The sequence below is a fragment of the Chelonia mydas genome, chromosome 4 (assembly GCF_015237465.2).
Source record: "Chelonia mydas isolate rCheMyd1 chromosome 4, rCheMyd1.pri.v2, whole genome shotgun sequence".
Lineage (NCBI taxonomy): Eukaryota > Metazoa > Chordata > Testudines > Cheloniidae > Chelonia > Chelonia mydas.
The window spans coordinates 111,428,296-111,442,341 of NC_057852.1; the positions used below are offsets into that span (position 1 = coordinate 111,428,296).

General features: G+C 42.3%; 1 protein-coding gene across 4 annotated transcripts in view; it reads left to right on the forward strand.

The window, feature by feature from the left end:
• The first annotated feature begins 1,592 nt into the window (after window positions 1-1,592).
• TAPT1 (transmembrane anterior posterior transformation 1) overlaps window positions 1,593-14,046 on the forward strand; it is a 93,241-nt gene continuing 80,787 nt past the window's right edge. For 2 of the 4 annotated variants that reach the window (XM_037898025.2, XM_037898026.2), the window contains exon 1: window positions 1,626-1,908. In XM_037898025.2, coding sequence (XP_037753953.1) covers window positions 1,671-1,908 — 238 coding nt within the window. In that variant the 5' untranslated portion in view covers window positions 1,626-1,670. Of the gene's footprint in view, window positions 1,909-14,046 lie in introns of all 4 variants that reach the window. The other 2 variants (XM_037898028.2, XM_037898027.2) reach the window with 2 other exon arrangements.

Here is a 14,046-nt window from a genome sequence, read left to right on the forward strand (position 1 = left end):
AAATTGAATCATATTCTTTGGTCTGACTTGTGATTTGATCTCCCCATGCCCCAGTATATTTGCATGCAACAATGATAGTGTTACCAACTTTCACAAATGTATACCAGATAGGTAGGGCCCTACCATATTAATGGTCCATTTTGGTCAATTTTACAGTCATAGGATTTTAAAAATAGTAAATATCATGATTTCAGCTATTTAAATCTGAAATTTCATGGTGTTGTAATTGTAGGGGTCCTGACTCCAAAGGAGTTGGGGGCGGGGAGGATCCGCAAGTTTATTGTGAGTGCGGGGAGGTGTGGGGGGGGTTGTGGTACTGCTACTCTTACTTCTGCATTGCTGCTAGTGGTGGCACTGTCTTCAGAGCTGGGCAGCTGGAGACTGGCGGCTGCTGGCCGGGAGCCCAGCTCTGAAGGCAGAGCCACCGTCAGCAGCAGTAAAGAAGGAAGGATGGTAGTGCCACCCTTACTTCTGCGCTGCTGCCCTCAGAGCTGGCAGAGCCTCAGTCAGCAGCTGCCACTCTCTGGTTGCCCATCTCTGAAGGCAGCGGCGCAGAAGTAAGGGTGGTGTGGTATGGTATTGCCACTCTTAATTCTGCGCTGCTGCAGGCAGGGTGCTGCCTTCAGAGCTGAGTGCCCAGTCAACAGCCACTGCTTTCAGGCCGCCGAGCTCTGAAGGCAGTGCAGAAGTAAGGCTGGCAATAACACAACCCCCTAAAATAACCTTGCGACCTCCCTGTAACTCCCTTTTAGGTCAGGACCCCCAATTTGAGAAACGCTAGTCTTCCCCATGAAATCTGTATTGTATAGGGTAAAAGCACAAAAAAGACCAGATTTGATGGGGGGAGAGCAGATTTCATGGTCTGTGACGCGTTTTTCATGGCCGTGAATTTGGTAGGGCCCTACAGATAGGGAAAATTTAGGTCTCACTGCAGAAGCTCTTGCTACAGGACTCAGCTGAGATTGGCTCCCCATTGTATTAGGCACTGACACAGGCCCTGTCCTGAAGAGTTTACAATCTTGTCCAAAACACGCTGCATTTTAGTAGAAACACTGTTGGCTTTATAGTTAATAGTTTACCCTGCCCTTTCTGTCTTATATTTGAACCATTTGTTTCATTGTATTTGTTTGAACCTGTTGTTGTTTAATCATTCAAATTATTTTAAATTGGCTTTATTATTTTACATTGATTTTATATTATGGTACAGCAACCTGAATGCCTTTGTGGTGAGGAGCAGAGTGGTACTTAATGACATTATTTCTTTTATTATTAATTAAGGTCGGATGATAATGATTATGTGGGGGCAGAGGATAGCAGGTTAGAATGGCCTATTAGGTCTGTTCTGTATTAAATCCTCTCCCCAGACTTAACAGCATCTAAACAGCTGGATCTGGAGTAGACTGAGCCCCAGATCCCTTCACGTCTGGCTGTGCCCCTGGGCAGGTTTGTGTGAGGCCTGAGAGAGCAGAAACTTTAGCTCTAGTTCAGTAGGAGGCTCGTGGAAAGTAAATGGTTAACAATATCTTTGCCTATAGCAAGATGGCGACCGGAGTTCTCTCCTCCCTCCCTGGGACGTGAGGGGCGGCCGGGATCGTGCGTGAGCGGCGCGTGGCGATGACGCACATTGGGGGCGCGGAGCAGTGGAGTTCGTTGCGCTGCTGGAGGCGAACATGGCGGGCGTCGCTGATGCCGCCGCTCCCGGCAGCAGCGGGGACGGGAGGCGAGGCGGCGCCCCGGAGCAGCTGCAACAGCAGGACGCGGGAAGAGGGGAGCGGAAAAGCAGCTGTTCGAGCGGCGAGTCCCGGCCGCCTGTCGGCGGCTCGGGGCAGCCGCCACCGCCGCAGCGAACCGAAACCCTGGGCTTCTACGAGAGCGACCGGGAGCGGAAGAAGAAGAAAAGCGTCTCAGGTGAGGGGCAGGGGCCCGGCTGGGGCTCGGCGCTGGGAAGGGAGGAGTTGGGGCTGGGGCTGGGGCTGAAGGGCGGAGAGAGAGGCTGGTGGGGTTGAAGTTAGCGAGGGGAGAGGCTGGGGGTGAGGAGCGTGTTGGGTAGGGGGATCCCCAGGGAGGCCGGGAGTGCACCTGTCCCTTCCAACTGGCTGGACTGGGGGAGCCTTCCAGGCAGCCCGGGACCCCGAGAGCAGCAGGCTCTGACGCGGAGCCTTCGGAGAGGGAGTTTGGTTCCAGGCTGTCAGAACGGTGGTCATGTGAGTGCTGAGCGAGTAAGTGTCTCACTGATGCACTCAGCAAACGCTCTGTGTAAAGTCTGCGGTCAAAAGTGTTCAAACGTGGGTGCCTAAAGTCAGCCTCTTACGTTTGGTTTTAGGCTTCTAAATGAACGTGGTCTGGTCAATCCTCAGCTCCTAAATTCTGCATATCTCTTTAAGAGCATTTTAGGCACCCATGGTTGAAAATTTTGGCCAGAGACTTTAAAAACTGTGCAACGTAGTTCAAATATGGGTGGTATGTAGCATCTGTGGTAGCTTAAGTGACGTAAGATGACTTTGTGGACTAGTAAACAATGTCGTCTTAGTCATTACATTTGCTTATTTTCTCCTTATACTTTGGTTTGGTAAGTGACGTACCTTTAAAAAAAAGACCTAAGTGGTTTAAGTCTTTCATTCAAATTTATAGTAGTGTTCAGTAAAGGAGAGTGGAATAGTGGCATTTCTATATAGTTTAATGGATACAATGATAAAAAGATCAACTGCAATTGATAAGTATTATAAATCAATGTTAGGAGAAGTCAGGGGATAATTTATTGCTGTAACTTCAGCTAAGAAAACTGTTCCACAAAATAGTGTACTCTTTTCCAAACTAATCTTACAGCGATTCAGATCTGGACAGGTAATGTGTTTTGTCTGTCCAGTGTTCTCTGTCACTTACTGAATAAACAGTTTTTGATAAATGAATTTGCTTAATACAGAATATTGTAAATAGAGAAATCACAGTATTTAGTCTGTAGAACAAAATATAAGTATTGTATATTGTGTAAGCCTCCAAAAATATAATTATGCATTATTAATATTTGTCATCTTCAGTTTAGCTACATTTAATGTAAGGAAAATGTAACAATTTTTGCCATTAAGCTACAACTGTATGCAGACTTACTCTGGAATTGCTGATGTTTCCAAGTCCTGTATTCTGTCATCTTTAGAAGAAACAGATAAAGCCTTTATCATAAAAATTAAAAAAATTAATTTAGTGTAGTTTATTGTGTTGGTGGTTAGATTTAATTCTTAAGATTCCAAATATTGATATATATATGAATTGTTAACTTAATACCTTGCTAAAAATGGCTTTGAAAACAGGCTTGAAGAAGAAATCAAACTTTGAGTCTGTTCATTTCCCGCTTTATGGATTTAAGCATAACTTTACATAACAATAAACATTAGAATAATTAAAATCATTACTCTGTTTTCTAAACTGTTTAGTAAAAGCTGAATTATTTCCATTAAGCTCGACTAGTGTTATATCAGCCTCAAATTCTACTGCATTCCTGACAACTGTATTATGTCATAAGATTTATAGCATCATTGTGCCTTTGTGGTATTGATGAAATTGCATTAACGTTAAATCACTACAACTCTACTGATTTAGCTTGATTACAATATTACAAATTTTTTTATAGTAAAATGGAAATGGAATGTTATATTTAGGATTTATACTGATGTACCCAAAAGGTCGTTGAGTAAATAGTATGTTTAGGTATCTTTATAAAACATTTTCCTATGCAGAAAAAATACAAAACATATATTTTTAACATTAGTTTTGATTAACATTTAAATTCAAGTATATAAGAGCCAATAGTTCATAATGGATTTTAAGAATAAAAACACCTTTATTTAGAAAAAATACAATAAACTGTCTTTGCTTAATGTTTACTTGATATAATAACTAAGAGAACTTATATCTGTCTCTAGCAGCATGCTCAATATTGTACAAGTTCCCAAAATTAAAAATAGTTCCTTCCGTTATAAGCAAGATAGCTAGACAGGATGTTCTGGGGAGGCCACAAGAGGAAATAACTGATTTTTCTGAAGCTTGTATTGTCATATTGATTCACTTCTGTGGGCATTGTGAAATAAGTATATGTTTAAGATGGATTCAAGTTAAGAGAAGGTAGCAGCTTGACATTTTGGAAATGACAAAGCAATTTATATGTAATGGGAGCGTAGAGTGAGCCATAGATAAGGTAGTGCTTACATTTTTATAAATGGTTTTCTCCTTTTCTACTTAGTGGTTTATATTATATTTATCATGTGAGTATCTACATGTTGCAGTTTACTTTATGTAAATCAGTATCTTTGTCCTTTAAAGAAAGTCAGTTTTAACTTCTTACGTTTGGAGGGAGCTAATGCTTTGAATATCAAGTTCTTCAGTCTAGATTTGTCCATTGAGTCCTTGTTTTCCCTTCTGCTGCTGCCGGTTCTCAATTCTCGCCTCAGGTTGGAAAATGGCAGTAGGGACGTAGCATGTATTTTGGGCAGTCAGGATGAGGATAGAACTGGCATACAGTTGGTAGTTACCATTCGGATCATGAGAAAAGCACATGTGGTCCTGACAACACTGATGAAAGTTCTTTTTGAACCTCCTCTCCATTCCTATGACTTTGGGTTTTTTATACAGAAGGTCATTTTCTGGATGGCAATGCCTCTGGCTCTCAAAATACGTTAGCTTTGGCTCCCAGTCTCTTATCCACAGTATACCAGATTTAACAAAGATAAAGTGGTGGTGTAGACTAGTTTGATTCCTTTCCAAGGTGATGTCAGATTTCCACCTTAAGCCTATTATCCTGCCAACTCCCTGCATCCACATGCCTATCCATCTTGATGAGGCCTTCTCGAAATGCTCAATGTTAGAGATCCTTGGGGTCCTATTTGGAGCAGAATAGAGCCCTCATAAAGTCCACCCAAGTACTTTTTTTCAGTTCACACTAGTTCATTGAGGAATACTGTTACAAAGAGAAAAGGAGTACTTGTGGCACCTTGGAGACTAACCAATTTATTTGAGCATAAGCTTTCGTGAGCTACAGCTCACTTTTTGCGAATACCGACTAACACGGCTGTTACTCTGAAACCTGTTACAAAGAGGACCATGTCTACATGACTATCTGATTGAATTTCATGTTGCTTTGACCTATTTGGTCTGAACTAGACAGCTATGTCACTCTGCCTGAGCCCAAGGTTATCGCACCAGCCTGCCTTAGTGATATTTCCATTGTCATGGACATCTGAAAAGCAGTTAGAAGTTCTTCTCCCTGTTTACCAAAAGAGGTTTTGTTTTGCTTTAGGATGTCCATTATTTTCAGTTGACTAAATTTTTACATGCCTCCCCCCCCTTCACTCATTCTACAGTCTTGTATGCTGTTCTTGATACTGAGTTTTGAGAAGAATCTTAGTCCTCCTTGTGATGTATATTTTAAAATATATAAACCTACCTGTTAACTGTGAACCTTGCCCTCATTGCTTATTTGTTCTCATTTTCTCTTCCGCTATCCCTGAGGCTTCTTTCTTTCTGGGAGGGAGAATTCTTCATAGATACCTTTTGGAGAAGGAAAATTGCTTGCTTGTATTTTTTGCTTCTCTCAAACTAACCCTTGCAGGATTCCCACTCACCTGCCCATCTTCCCTCAGTTTGGAGGGTATTTGTTGAAGTGGGGTTTTTTGCCTTGCAAAATGCTTTGCAGTTATTTTTGAGGCACATTTCTATCTTATATTTACATTGTTTTGGGAGATTTGCCTCCTGCAAGGAGTGTTATGAGGAGACTCGTACTTTGCAGGAGTGATGCACGATAGCTAAGGCTAAGATTTTGTCATGGAAGTCACGGAATCTGTGACTTTCAAAGACCTCAGTGACTTCAGCAGCCGGGAGCTGTAGGGTCCTGCCGCTACCTGTGGTGGCTGAGAGCTGTGGGGCACCCCCGCCACTTCCGGCAGTGGGCCCCCCAAGCCCTGAGTCGCTGGTAAAGGGGGTACCCCACAGCTCCTGGCTGCCACTGGGAGTACCCTGCAGTTCCCAGCTGCCTTGGGCGGAGGGGTACCCCAGCTCTGAGCTGGCAGAGGGGGCCCCAGGACCTCCGAGCCCAATATCTGGTGGGGGGTCCTCGGAACTCCCAGCCAGCCCCCGCAGCTGCCCAGCGGCTCCTCATTTTGTCAGTGATGTTTTTAGTAAAAAGAAAGATATTTTCAGGTCACAGGCTTCCGTGAATTTTTCTTTATTGCCCGTGACCTGTCCATGTTATTTTCTAAAAATATCTGTGACAAAATCTTTGTCTTAATGATAACCAGTAGTTCACGTAACTCATCATTTACTGCACCCCTCCATGGGTTAAAAAATACAAAAGCTGAGTGTAATGGCCTTTTCATCTTAAAAAGGCTAAGACCCAGGAGTGAGAATCCTGTTGATGGTATTTTAAGCGAAACAAAATGAAAGGGCAAGTAACGTTCCTTTTTTGCAGTAGAAAGTTTTCAGTTTAACTTATTTGAGTCCCTATGCAATGATTCCAGTATTATTGGAATTTCAGTTAGACCATAATAGTTGTATATTGTTGCTTTTATTCTGAATCTTAATGTTCTCAAATTCATTTTTACCAATCATGGTGAGATTACGTTACGGGAGTTCAGGAAGGAATAGCATAGTCTGATGTTTCTGTGGATCAAACTATATATCTTGTTAGGGTGTCTAAAGCATCTGTACGATATTTACCTGACAAAGAAAGGGAAGTCCTCTATGGCCTGCGTTATGCAGGAGGTCAGACTAGATTATTACAGAGTTCTCTTCTAGCCTTAGTATCTGACAGTAACTGGTATAGAATAGGATAAGTCAATTCTTGATGGCCTATCAAAGTGCCTCAACCTTGACAGGGTTGTCTGTCTTCTTCTCTTGGGCTGGCTGAGTTTACACATAACATATTCCTGCAGATGGGAGGAGAAGCTCCTAGTCTGAAGAATCCCTGACTCCATCTTTTAGAGACTGAGGAAGTCAACTCTGCAGCTTTTCCAATGTCGTCTTTGCCAAGGTTCAAGCATTCCAACCCAGGTCAAAAACTGGTAGCATCAAATATTTTTTACTAGTGACCTTGCTTATTAGCTTCTCTGGATGGTAGCACAGAAAACCTAGGCTGTCACATTTAAAAACAGGTCTTTAAATTTGCTTACTTGCCAGGATTGCACATTTTTAATGATGCCTCCATAAATGTTCTTTTCAGTTATGAGATTCCCACTGTGCAATTGGATTTACTGAGCTGGGACTTCATCTCTGACTGTCCTCAGTACTTTGACCGATCAGTGGCTATATAAAGCCCTGAGTGAGAGCACCATTTCTCAAGTTATTCCCTGCTCTCGAATCATCAGTTACTGACCTTATTGATTGATGAACTCATCGGGGATGGAGCTAAATCCCCAGTTTAGTAGGCCAAACTCTGAAGATACTGCTGTCCGATCCAGACTGCAATTGATGCAGATGGGTGGGGCAGAACTGGGGTGGCCATGAAGTGGAACATTTTTAGGCTGGAAGTTACAAAGTTTCTAACCATCAGGGGCTCTGGAATAGCCTTCCAACAGGAGTAGTGGGAACAAACAGTCTAACTAGTTTTAAGATGGGGCTTAATAAATTTATCAATGTGATTATATGATGGGGTTGCCTGCAATATAGGACTTGACTCCAGTCCTATATTCTTATTAGGCTCCATAATGGAGCACTAAAGGAAGGCGTGGTCTTATAAAAGCCCATCTTCTTTCAGTGTTCTGCTCAGAAACTTTGTATATGAGGTTGGGATGAGAGCACCAGAAAATGTGGATCCCCCACAGGTTTGGGGACCCAAAAGCAGATTTTAGGGATGGTGAGAGTTGTGGAAAGAGAAAATTAAAAGCAAATTGCTGAAAGGGAGAATGTCTGCTTGAAAGTTAGTCAAGTTGAGGAAAAAATGTGATTGATTTTTCGTGTGCTACACTTCCCCTTAATCTCCCTGATAAATCTTTTTCTCTAATCTTTCAACTTGAGGAATGTAAGGAGTTGCTTGTAGCAATAGTAGGTACAATATTTCCAGAGACAAATGTGATTTAAAAAAAATTTTTTTTTAAGTCTAATGTTCCACTGATCAGTTAACTCACCAAACAAACAAACAACCCAAAAGAACAGGAAACCTTAAATATTTGAATCCCTGCATTGAAAGAATGGGGGCAGATTTTCTTTTTTCTCCATCCTGCAATAAAGATGAAATTGAAGCCACTGAAAGTGTTCATTTGGAACAATGGCTTTTGCTGTTCTTTGTTTTTAGATGGTATTCCATTCCATTACAGGTTTAAGCTAAAAGGAACATTCCATCCTGAGAGTAGTTGTCACATTGATGTTACCACTTCCATGATTTGTGGGTACAAATAGCAAGATAGTGGTTATCACCATTGAAATATAGGGAATTGGTATTAGTAATATAGAAAATGATCTGATTAGCCTAAGATTTAATTTTGTGGGTTGAATGGTGTTGTTTTAATTCCTATCAAACACCTGTTTAAAAACTCTTACCCAAACTGTGGAAACAAGTACAGTTTGATGTTTGTGGCAGTGTGGCCTAGTTGTCAGAGCACAGAACCTGGAGTTCTTAAACACCCTGCCCCTGACTTGTTTTTGTGATCTTGGACAAGTGATTTAACCTCTGTTTCGCTGTTTAAGTGGTGGTCTTAATTTTCTACCTCAGACATGAGGATTGATTCATACAATGTTTCCCAACTTGTGGGGCATGTCTCAGGCCATGTATATGTTATAATGACTATAGCAGTATAGCTATGGTGCCATAGCTCTACTGGCATAGTCCCATAATGTAGACACAGCCTACAGCAATGGAAGGGATTTTTCTGTCGGTGTAGGAACACCATCTCTCGAAGCGAGAGTAGCTGGGTCAATGGAAATATCCTTCCATTGACCTAGCTGCGTCTACACCAGGGAATAGGTCGGCATAACTACAGCTCTCAGGAGTGTGGATTTTTCACACTCTAGCTGGGTCAACCTAAATTTTAAGCATATACCAGGCCTCACTTGGCCAGTGTGAAGGACAAGCCATTGGAGGGCATAGACAGACCTCTCTATTCTTCACCAAAGTGTCAGCTTTCTTTTTAAAAAAAGTGTAGCTGTTGATTTTCTTTGGAACAATTTCAGAGTATGAAGTTTATAACCAATACCCAAGGCCACGTTTACACTATAAACTTACATCTGTATAACTATGTCACTCGGGTGTAAAAAATCCACATCCCTGAGCGACACAGTTATACTGACCTAACCCCCCCGTTGTAGATAGTGTTACATAGATGGAAGGGCTTCTCCCATCAACATAGCTACTGCCTCTATCTGAGATAGGAGAGTTTCTTCTGTCAGTGTAGTTAATCTATCAGATAGTAGAATTTTCACTGAAGCGCTACAGCGGCGCAGCTGCACTGGTGCAGCGTTTTAAGTGTAGACCTGCCCTGAGTTTGTAGAGAGCCAGAAACAATAGCTCTGTGGTGTGAATTGCCCCTTTCATTTCAGTGGGTGCTAACTCAGGTGCCAGTGGTGATACCTTAAATGTCAACATTGTTAACTCTTTCACCTCTCTTCAGACCAAATAAGAAAGGAGAAGTATCATTATCTACGCTTTCATTTAGTAAAGTAGAGCAAGGAGGTGGAAGATGTATAAATTAAGATGTGTAGGCTGTATGCACACATGGCAGGGTTGCAGAGGCAGGGATGGGGCTTCAATTGGTTTCATTTTCCTGATGCTCAGTGTGAAAAATTTGGGAAATACTGGAATAATGCTTGTAAAGGAAGTGCTCCGTTTAGTGCTGGGCCTGTATCTACACTACAAATTTTGGTCAATGCAAATTACTTTGGTGCACAGCCAGTGAAGTTTGTATATTGCACAGTTGCATGTATACTTGGCTGCATGGGCCAGCACTGTGCATACTCCCCAGGAGTGCTTGTGTTATGCAAAGTGTGGTACACCACAGGAAGGTATCCCAGTGTGCTACGTGCCACCATCTGGTTATGCTTAAAATTTGGGAATTTTTTACAATGTGTTATGAAATAGAAATGACTTACCAGGTATTTCTGGGAGCCACAAGTCAAGTTCCCAGCATGCAACTGTCTCCATTCATGTCCAATAATTTTCTCACCTTTTTGATGTCTGCTATCTCTGACAGATGTATAAAGCCTGCAAGGCTATGCACTATTCTCATAAATGTTGCAAATGCAGGGCACTATTCTCCTGTATTTGCAGATCCTCTGGAAATATTGCAGCAATAGGGGACATGATGATTTCTTAGACAACAATTTTCTAAGGGATATATGAAAAAGAATTCAGGGTTGTTGGTGTTTACAGAGCAACTGCAGATGATGGAGCCTGAGAAATGAGCATTGACTGGTGGGATTGCATCATAATGCAAGTTTGGGGTGATGAGCGGTGGCTGCAGAACTTATGAACGTGAAAGCCACATTCCTGGCTCTGTGTGCCAAGCTCAACTCAGTTCTCTAGTGCAGGGACACCAGAATGAGAACTGCACTGATAGTGGAGAAGCGACTAGTGATCACACTCTGGAAGCTTGCAGTGCTTGATTGCTATGCATCAGTTGGAGATCATTTTGGAGTAGAAAAATCCATATTGGGGGGGCTGTTGTCATGCAAGTGTATAGCACCATTAATCATCTCCTGCTATGCAGGACTAACTCTGGTGGAGGATTTTTAGCAGTGGGGTTCCCAAAGTGCAGTGGGGAATGTATATCCATATTTTGGTCCCAGCCCACCTTCCCACCAATTACATCAACAGAAAGGGCTACTTTTCTATGGTTATGCAAGCATTGCTGGATCACCGGGAACGCTTCACTGATATCAGTGTGGGTTGGTCAGGGAAGGTGCCTGGCTCTTGCATCTTTAAGAGCGTAGGATTCTTCAGAAAGCTGCAAGCAGTGATGTTCTTTCCTGACCAACAGATTACCAGTGGTGATATTGAAATACCAATAGCTATTCTGGGGGCGCCTAGTCTACCCCTTGCTTCTGGCTTATGAAGCTGTGGATTTACCTCAAGAGCAGACTCAGGGATTCCAGAGTAGCCCTTCTGTTGGTTACTTTCAGGGTCCGCAGATGCTGACTTATTAATCTGTTCCTGCAAGGTGAAAGAAGGGGGCTGCCCTAGTGAAATTGCCAAGATTTACCAAGGATCTCCCTATATCCTTCAGGAAACTCCTCAGAACAGACTAGATCTGTTTACCTGTGGGAGGACACTGATACAGCCCTCCACTCAAAGAATTGACATCCAGGCTGTACACTTTCCAAAACAAAGTATTTTCTTTATTTAACACATTTTCCCTGATCCAATTAATCTAAACATAAATCAAAACAAAAATCCATTAGCACAATCCTTGGGTACAGGTTAAAAGTACCTGAACCATAAACATATAGTTAAAGCAATACTAAGTGACTGTAGTATGCATGTGGTGATCAGTCATCTGCAGTCCCTGACAGCAATCTTATATTTAAGGCAAGTCTACACTACCGCATTACGTCAGCTGTGCCACTGTAGTGCCTGGTGTAGATGCGCTGTGCCGATGGGAGAGCGCTGTCTCGTCAGCATAATTACTCCACCTCGTTGAGAGACAGAAGCTATGTCGACAGGAGTGCATCTGGACAGCTCTTTAAGTCGATGTAACTTATGTCTCACAGGGGAGTGGGTTTTTCACACCCCTGAGCAACGTAAGTTACATCAACTTAAGCAGTAGTGTAGACAAGCCCTTAAACTTTACACATATAGAACAGTGTAACATTCATAACACAAACACGCATCTTTATTAACCGAAACATACACGCATATACTTATCAATCCTGTTTTTATTCTACATTTACACTATAGCTAGCATGCTTATTCTCTGTAGGTGTCTCTTCCTCTGCTCTGTCAAGGTCCTCTGCTCTGTCCCAGCTGCTGCTACTTGCTGCTCCTGACCATTCGACTGACTGACAACCACACGCTTTGGCTGCTGACTGTCTGCCTTATATACGTATTTTGGCCTGTTCTGATTGGTTATTTTTTCACCCCTTCCTTATCTTCCAATCAAATTTAGACCATTTAGACCATTGTACTTATAGTCCAATCACAGCTACTAAATCTAACCTTCAATCAAAGCTGTTACATAACAAGTCTTAGTATTATAGTCTGTTTACTTTTATGGTCTGGTGACCCTCACCTAGTTTTGGGGCAGTATGCCTGACTGACCTCACCCTGCAGTGTTGGAGTGACGTTTACTTGGCCCAAGTCTCATTTGTCTGCCTCGGGAAGCCGGGGAGCTCGCTGGATAACTCGGAGGCAGAAGTGTATTGCCATGTGTATGGAGCAGTACATGAATGCCGGGAACACAGTCTCACGAGAATACAACTTCCAGCTGCAGAGGGAGAGAGCCAACATGTGACCGGCTTCCAGCAGCCCTGACAACATGCTTCAGCACTGTCCCCTGCTCGGGAAGAGTGACTTGATTCCTGGACTAGCCGGAGTGGCCCTGTGAGAATGAAAGGAAAGGTGGTGGGAGTGAAATCCCTGTGATTTGGTAAATTTGGCATTTTCATCATGGTAGAGCAATAAAGCCACGTCTGGAGTCTCTCCCTGTTTAAAAACAAAAAAACAAAACAACAACAACAAAAAATCATACTAACCATAGGCGAACCCAAAAACTGCTATTTCACTCTTCTTGGCTGTGTGCCAACGTTTTACACACGCCAGTTTACCAAAACTATTAAACTATAAACAATTACCTCATCCCTTTTAATCTGTATCCAACTGTTAATTTATGCATCCTAATACTAAGGTCTGCTGTTGCCACTCTATTTCTTAACAACCTAGTTAATTTTATTTTAGTTCTTCTCTTATTTTTCAATTAATGGTGGCAAGTCAATGTTTTCAGTGCTGTGCTTAGGAAACAGAATAGAGCAGCTCAAAATCTTTGTTATCTATGTACTTGCCACCTCGATGGCACCAAGGAAAGATTCAGCTATCAGTTCAGCAGGTTCAGAACAGCTTATTGAACATGCTTTTTGTAGGTTGAAAGGATGCTTGTGGTATTTATTCACTGGATTGGATCTCAGTGAGAAAAATATCTCCATGGTTATAGCTATATGTTGTGTCCTGCATAATATTTGTGAGGCAAAGGGAGAAAAGCTGTTGCCAAGTTGAGGGCAGAGGTGGAGCGGCTGTCTGTTGAATTTGAACAGCCAGACACGAGCCAGTACAAGATCTCAGTGTGGAGTTATCCAGGTGAGGGAGACTTTGAAAGAGCATTCTAAGAGTCATCCACAGTAGTGTTTTCTGGTCCCGGAGATTCGAGTGCTGCTAAAAATCGTGTAGTGCTTGCTTTACATTTATAACTGACTGGGTGTTTTCCTGAACAAAGAATTATGTGGTGCTTGTTGTGCATTTACAAATGCTCTTTGCTTTGGTTACTGTTATGCATTCTGAAATATTAGTTGTGAACTAATAAAGATAACTTCATTCTCCAAAAACAGAACTTTATTGAGTTGGAAAAACAGTGTGCAAAAAAAAAAGGCAATATAATACCATTTATTTTAAATATAATTTTATTTTATTTAAATTAACAGAGTGAATCTTTAAAATTAGGATTTAGTCTTTGGCTACAAGTACACAAACTTTTTTTTTTTCCATGTCAGGGTAGGTGAAGCTGTGGTTTTCCTTGCTGTCCCCTGGCGTGGAGTGGTAGGGTAAGGATGCGACCTGTGATACGATGTAGTATGTTGTAGGGTATGGGGAGCAGTAAGCATGGAGATCTCAAAGATTTGCAATGGGTGAGAAGTCTGGGATTTTTGGACCTGTAGGTCAACCAGGATCTAAAGCACTGGGTTTGTTGCTTGAGAAGACACATTATTTCCTGTTGCATTTCCTTCTGGAATGCTGAGCCTTTCACCAGTCCTCTTGGTCTTTCTCCATGCTGTTGGTCGTATTGGGCCTCCAGACCCTTTGTTTGTGGTCCGATGCAGCACTAGCTTCCAGGATCCCACAGACCGTATCCTCTTTAGGCCTCT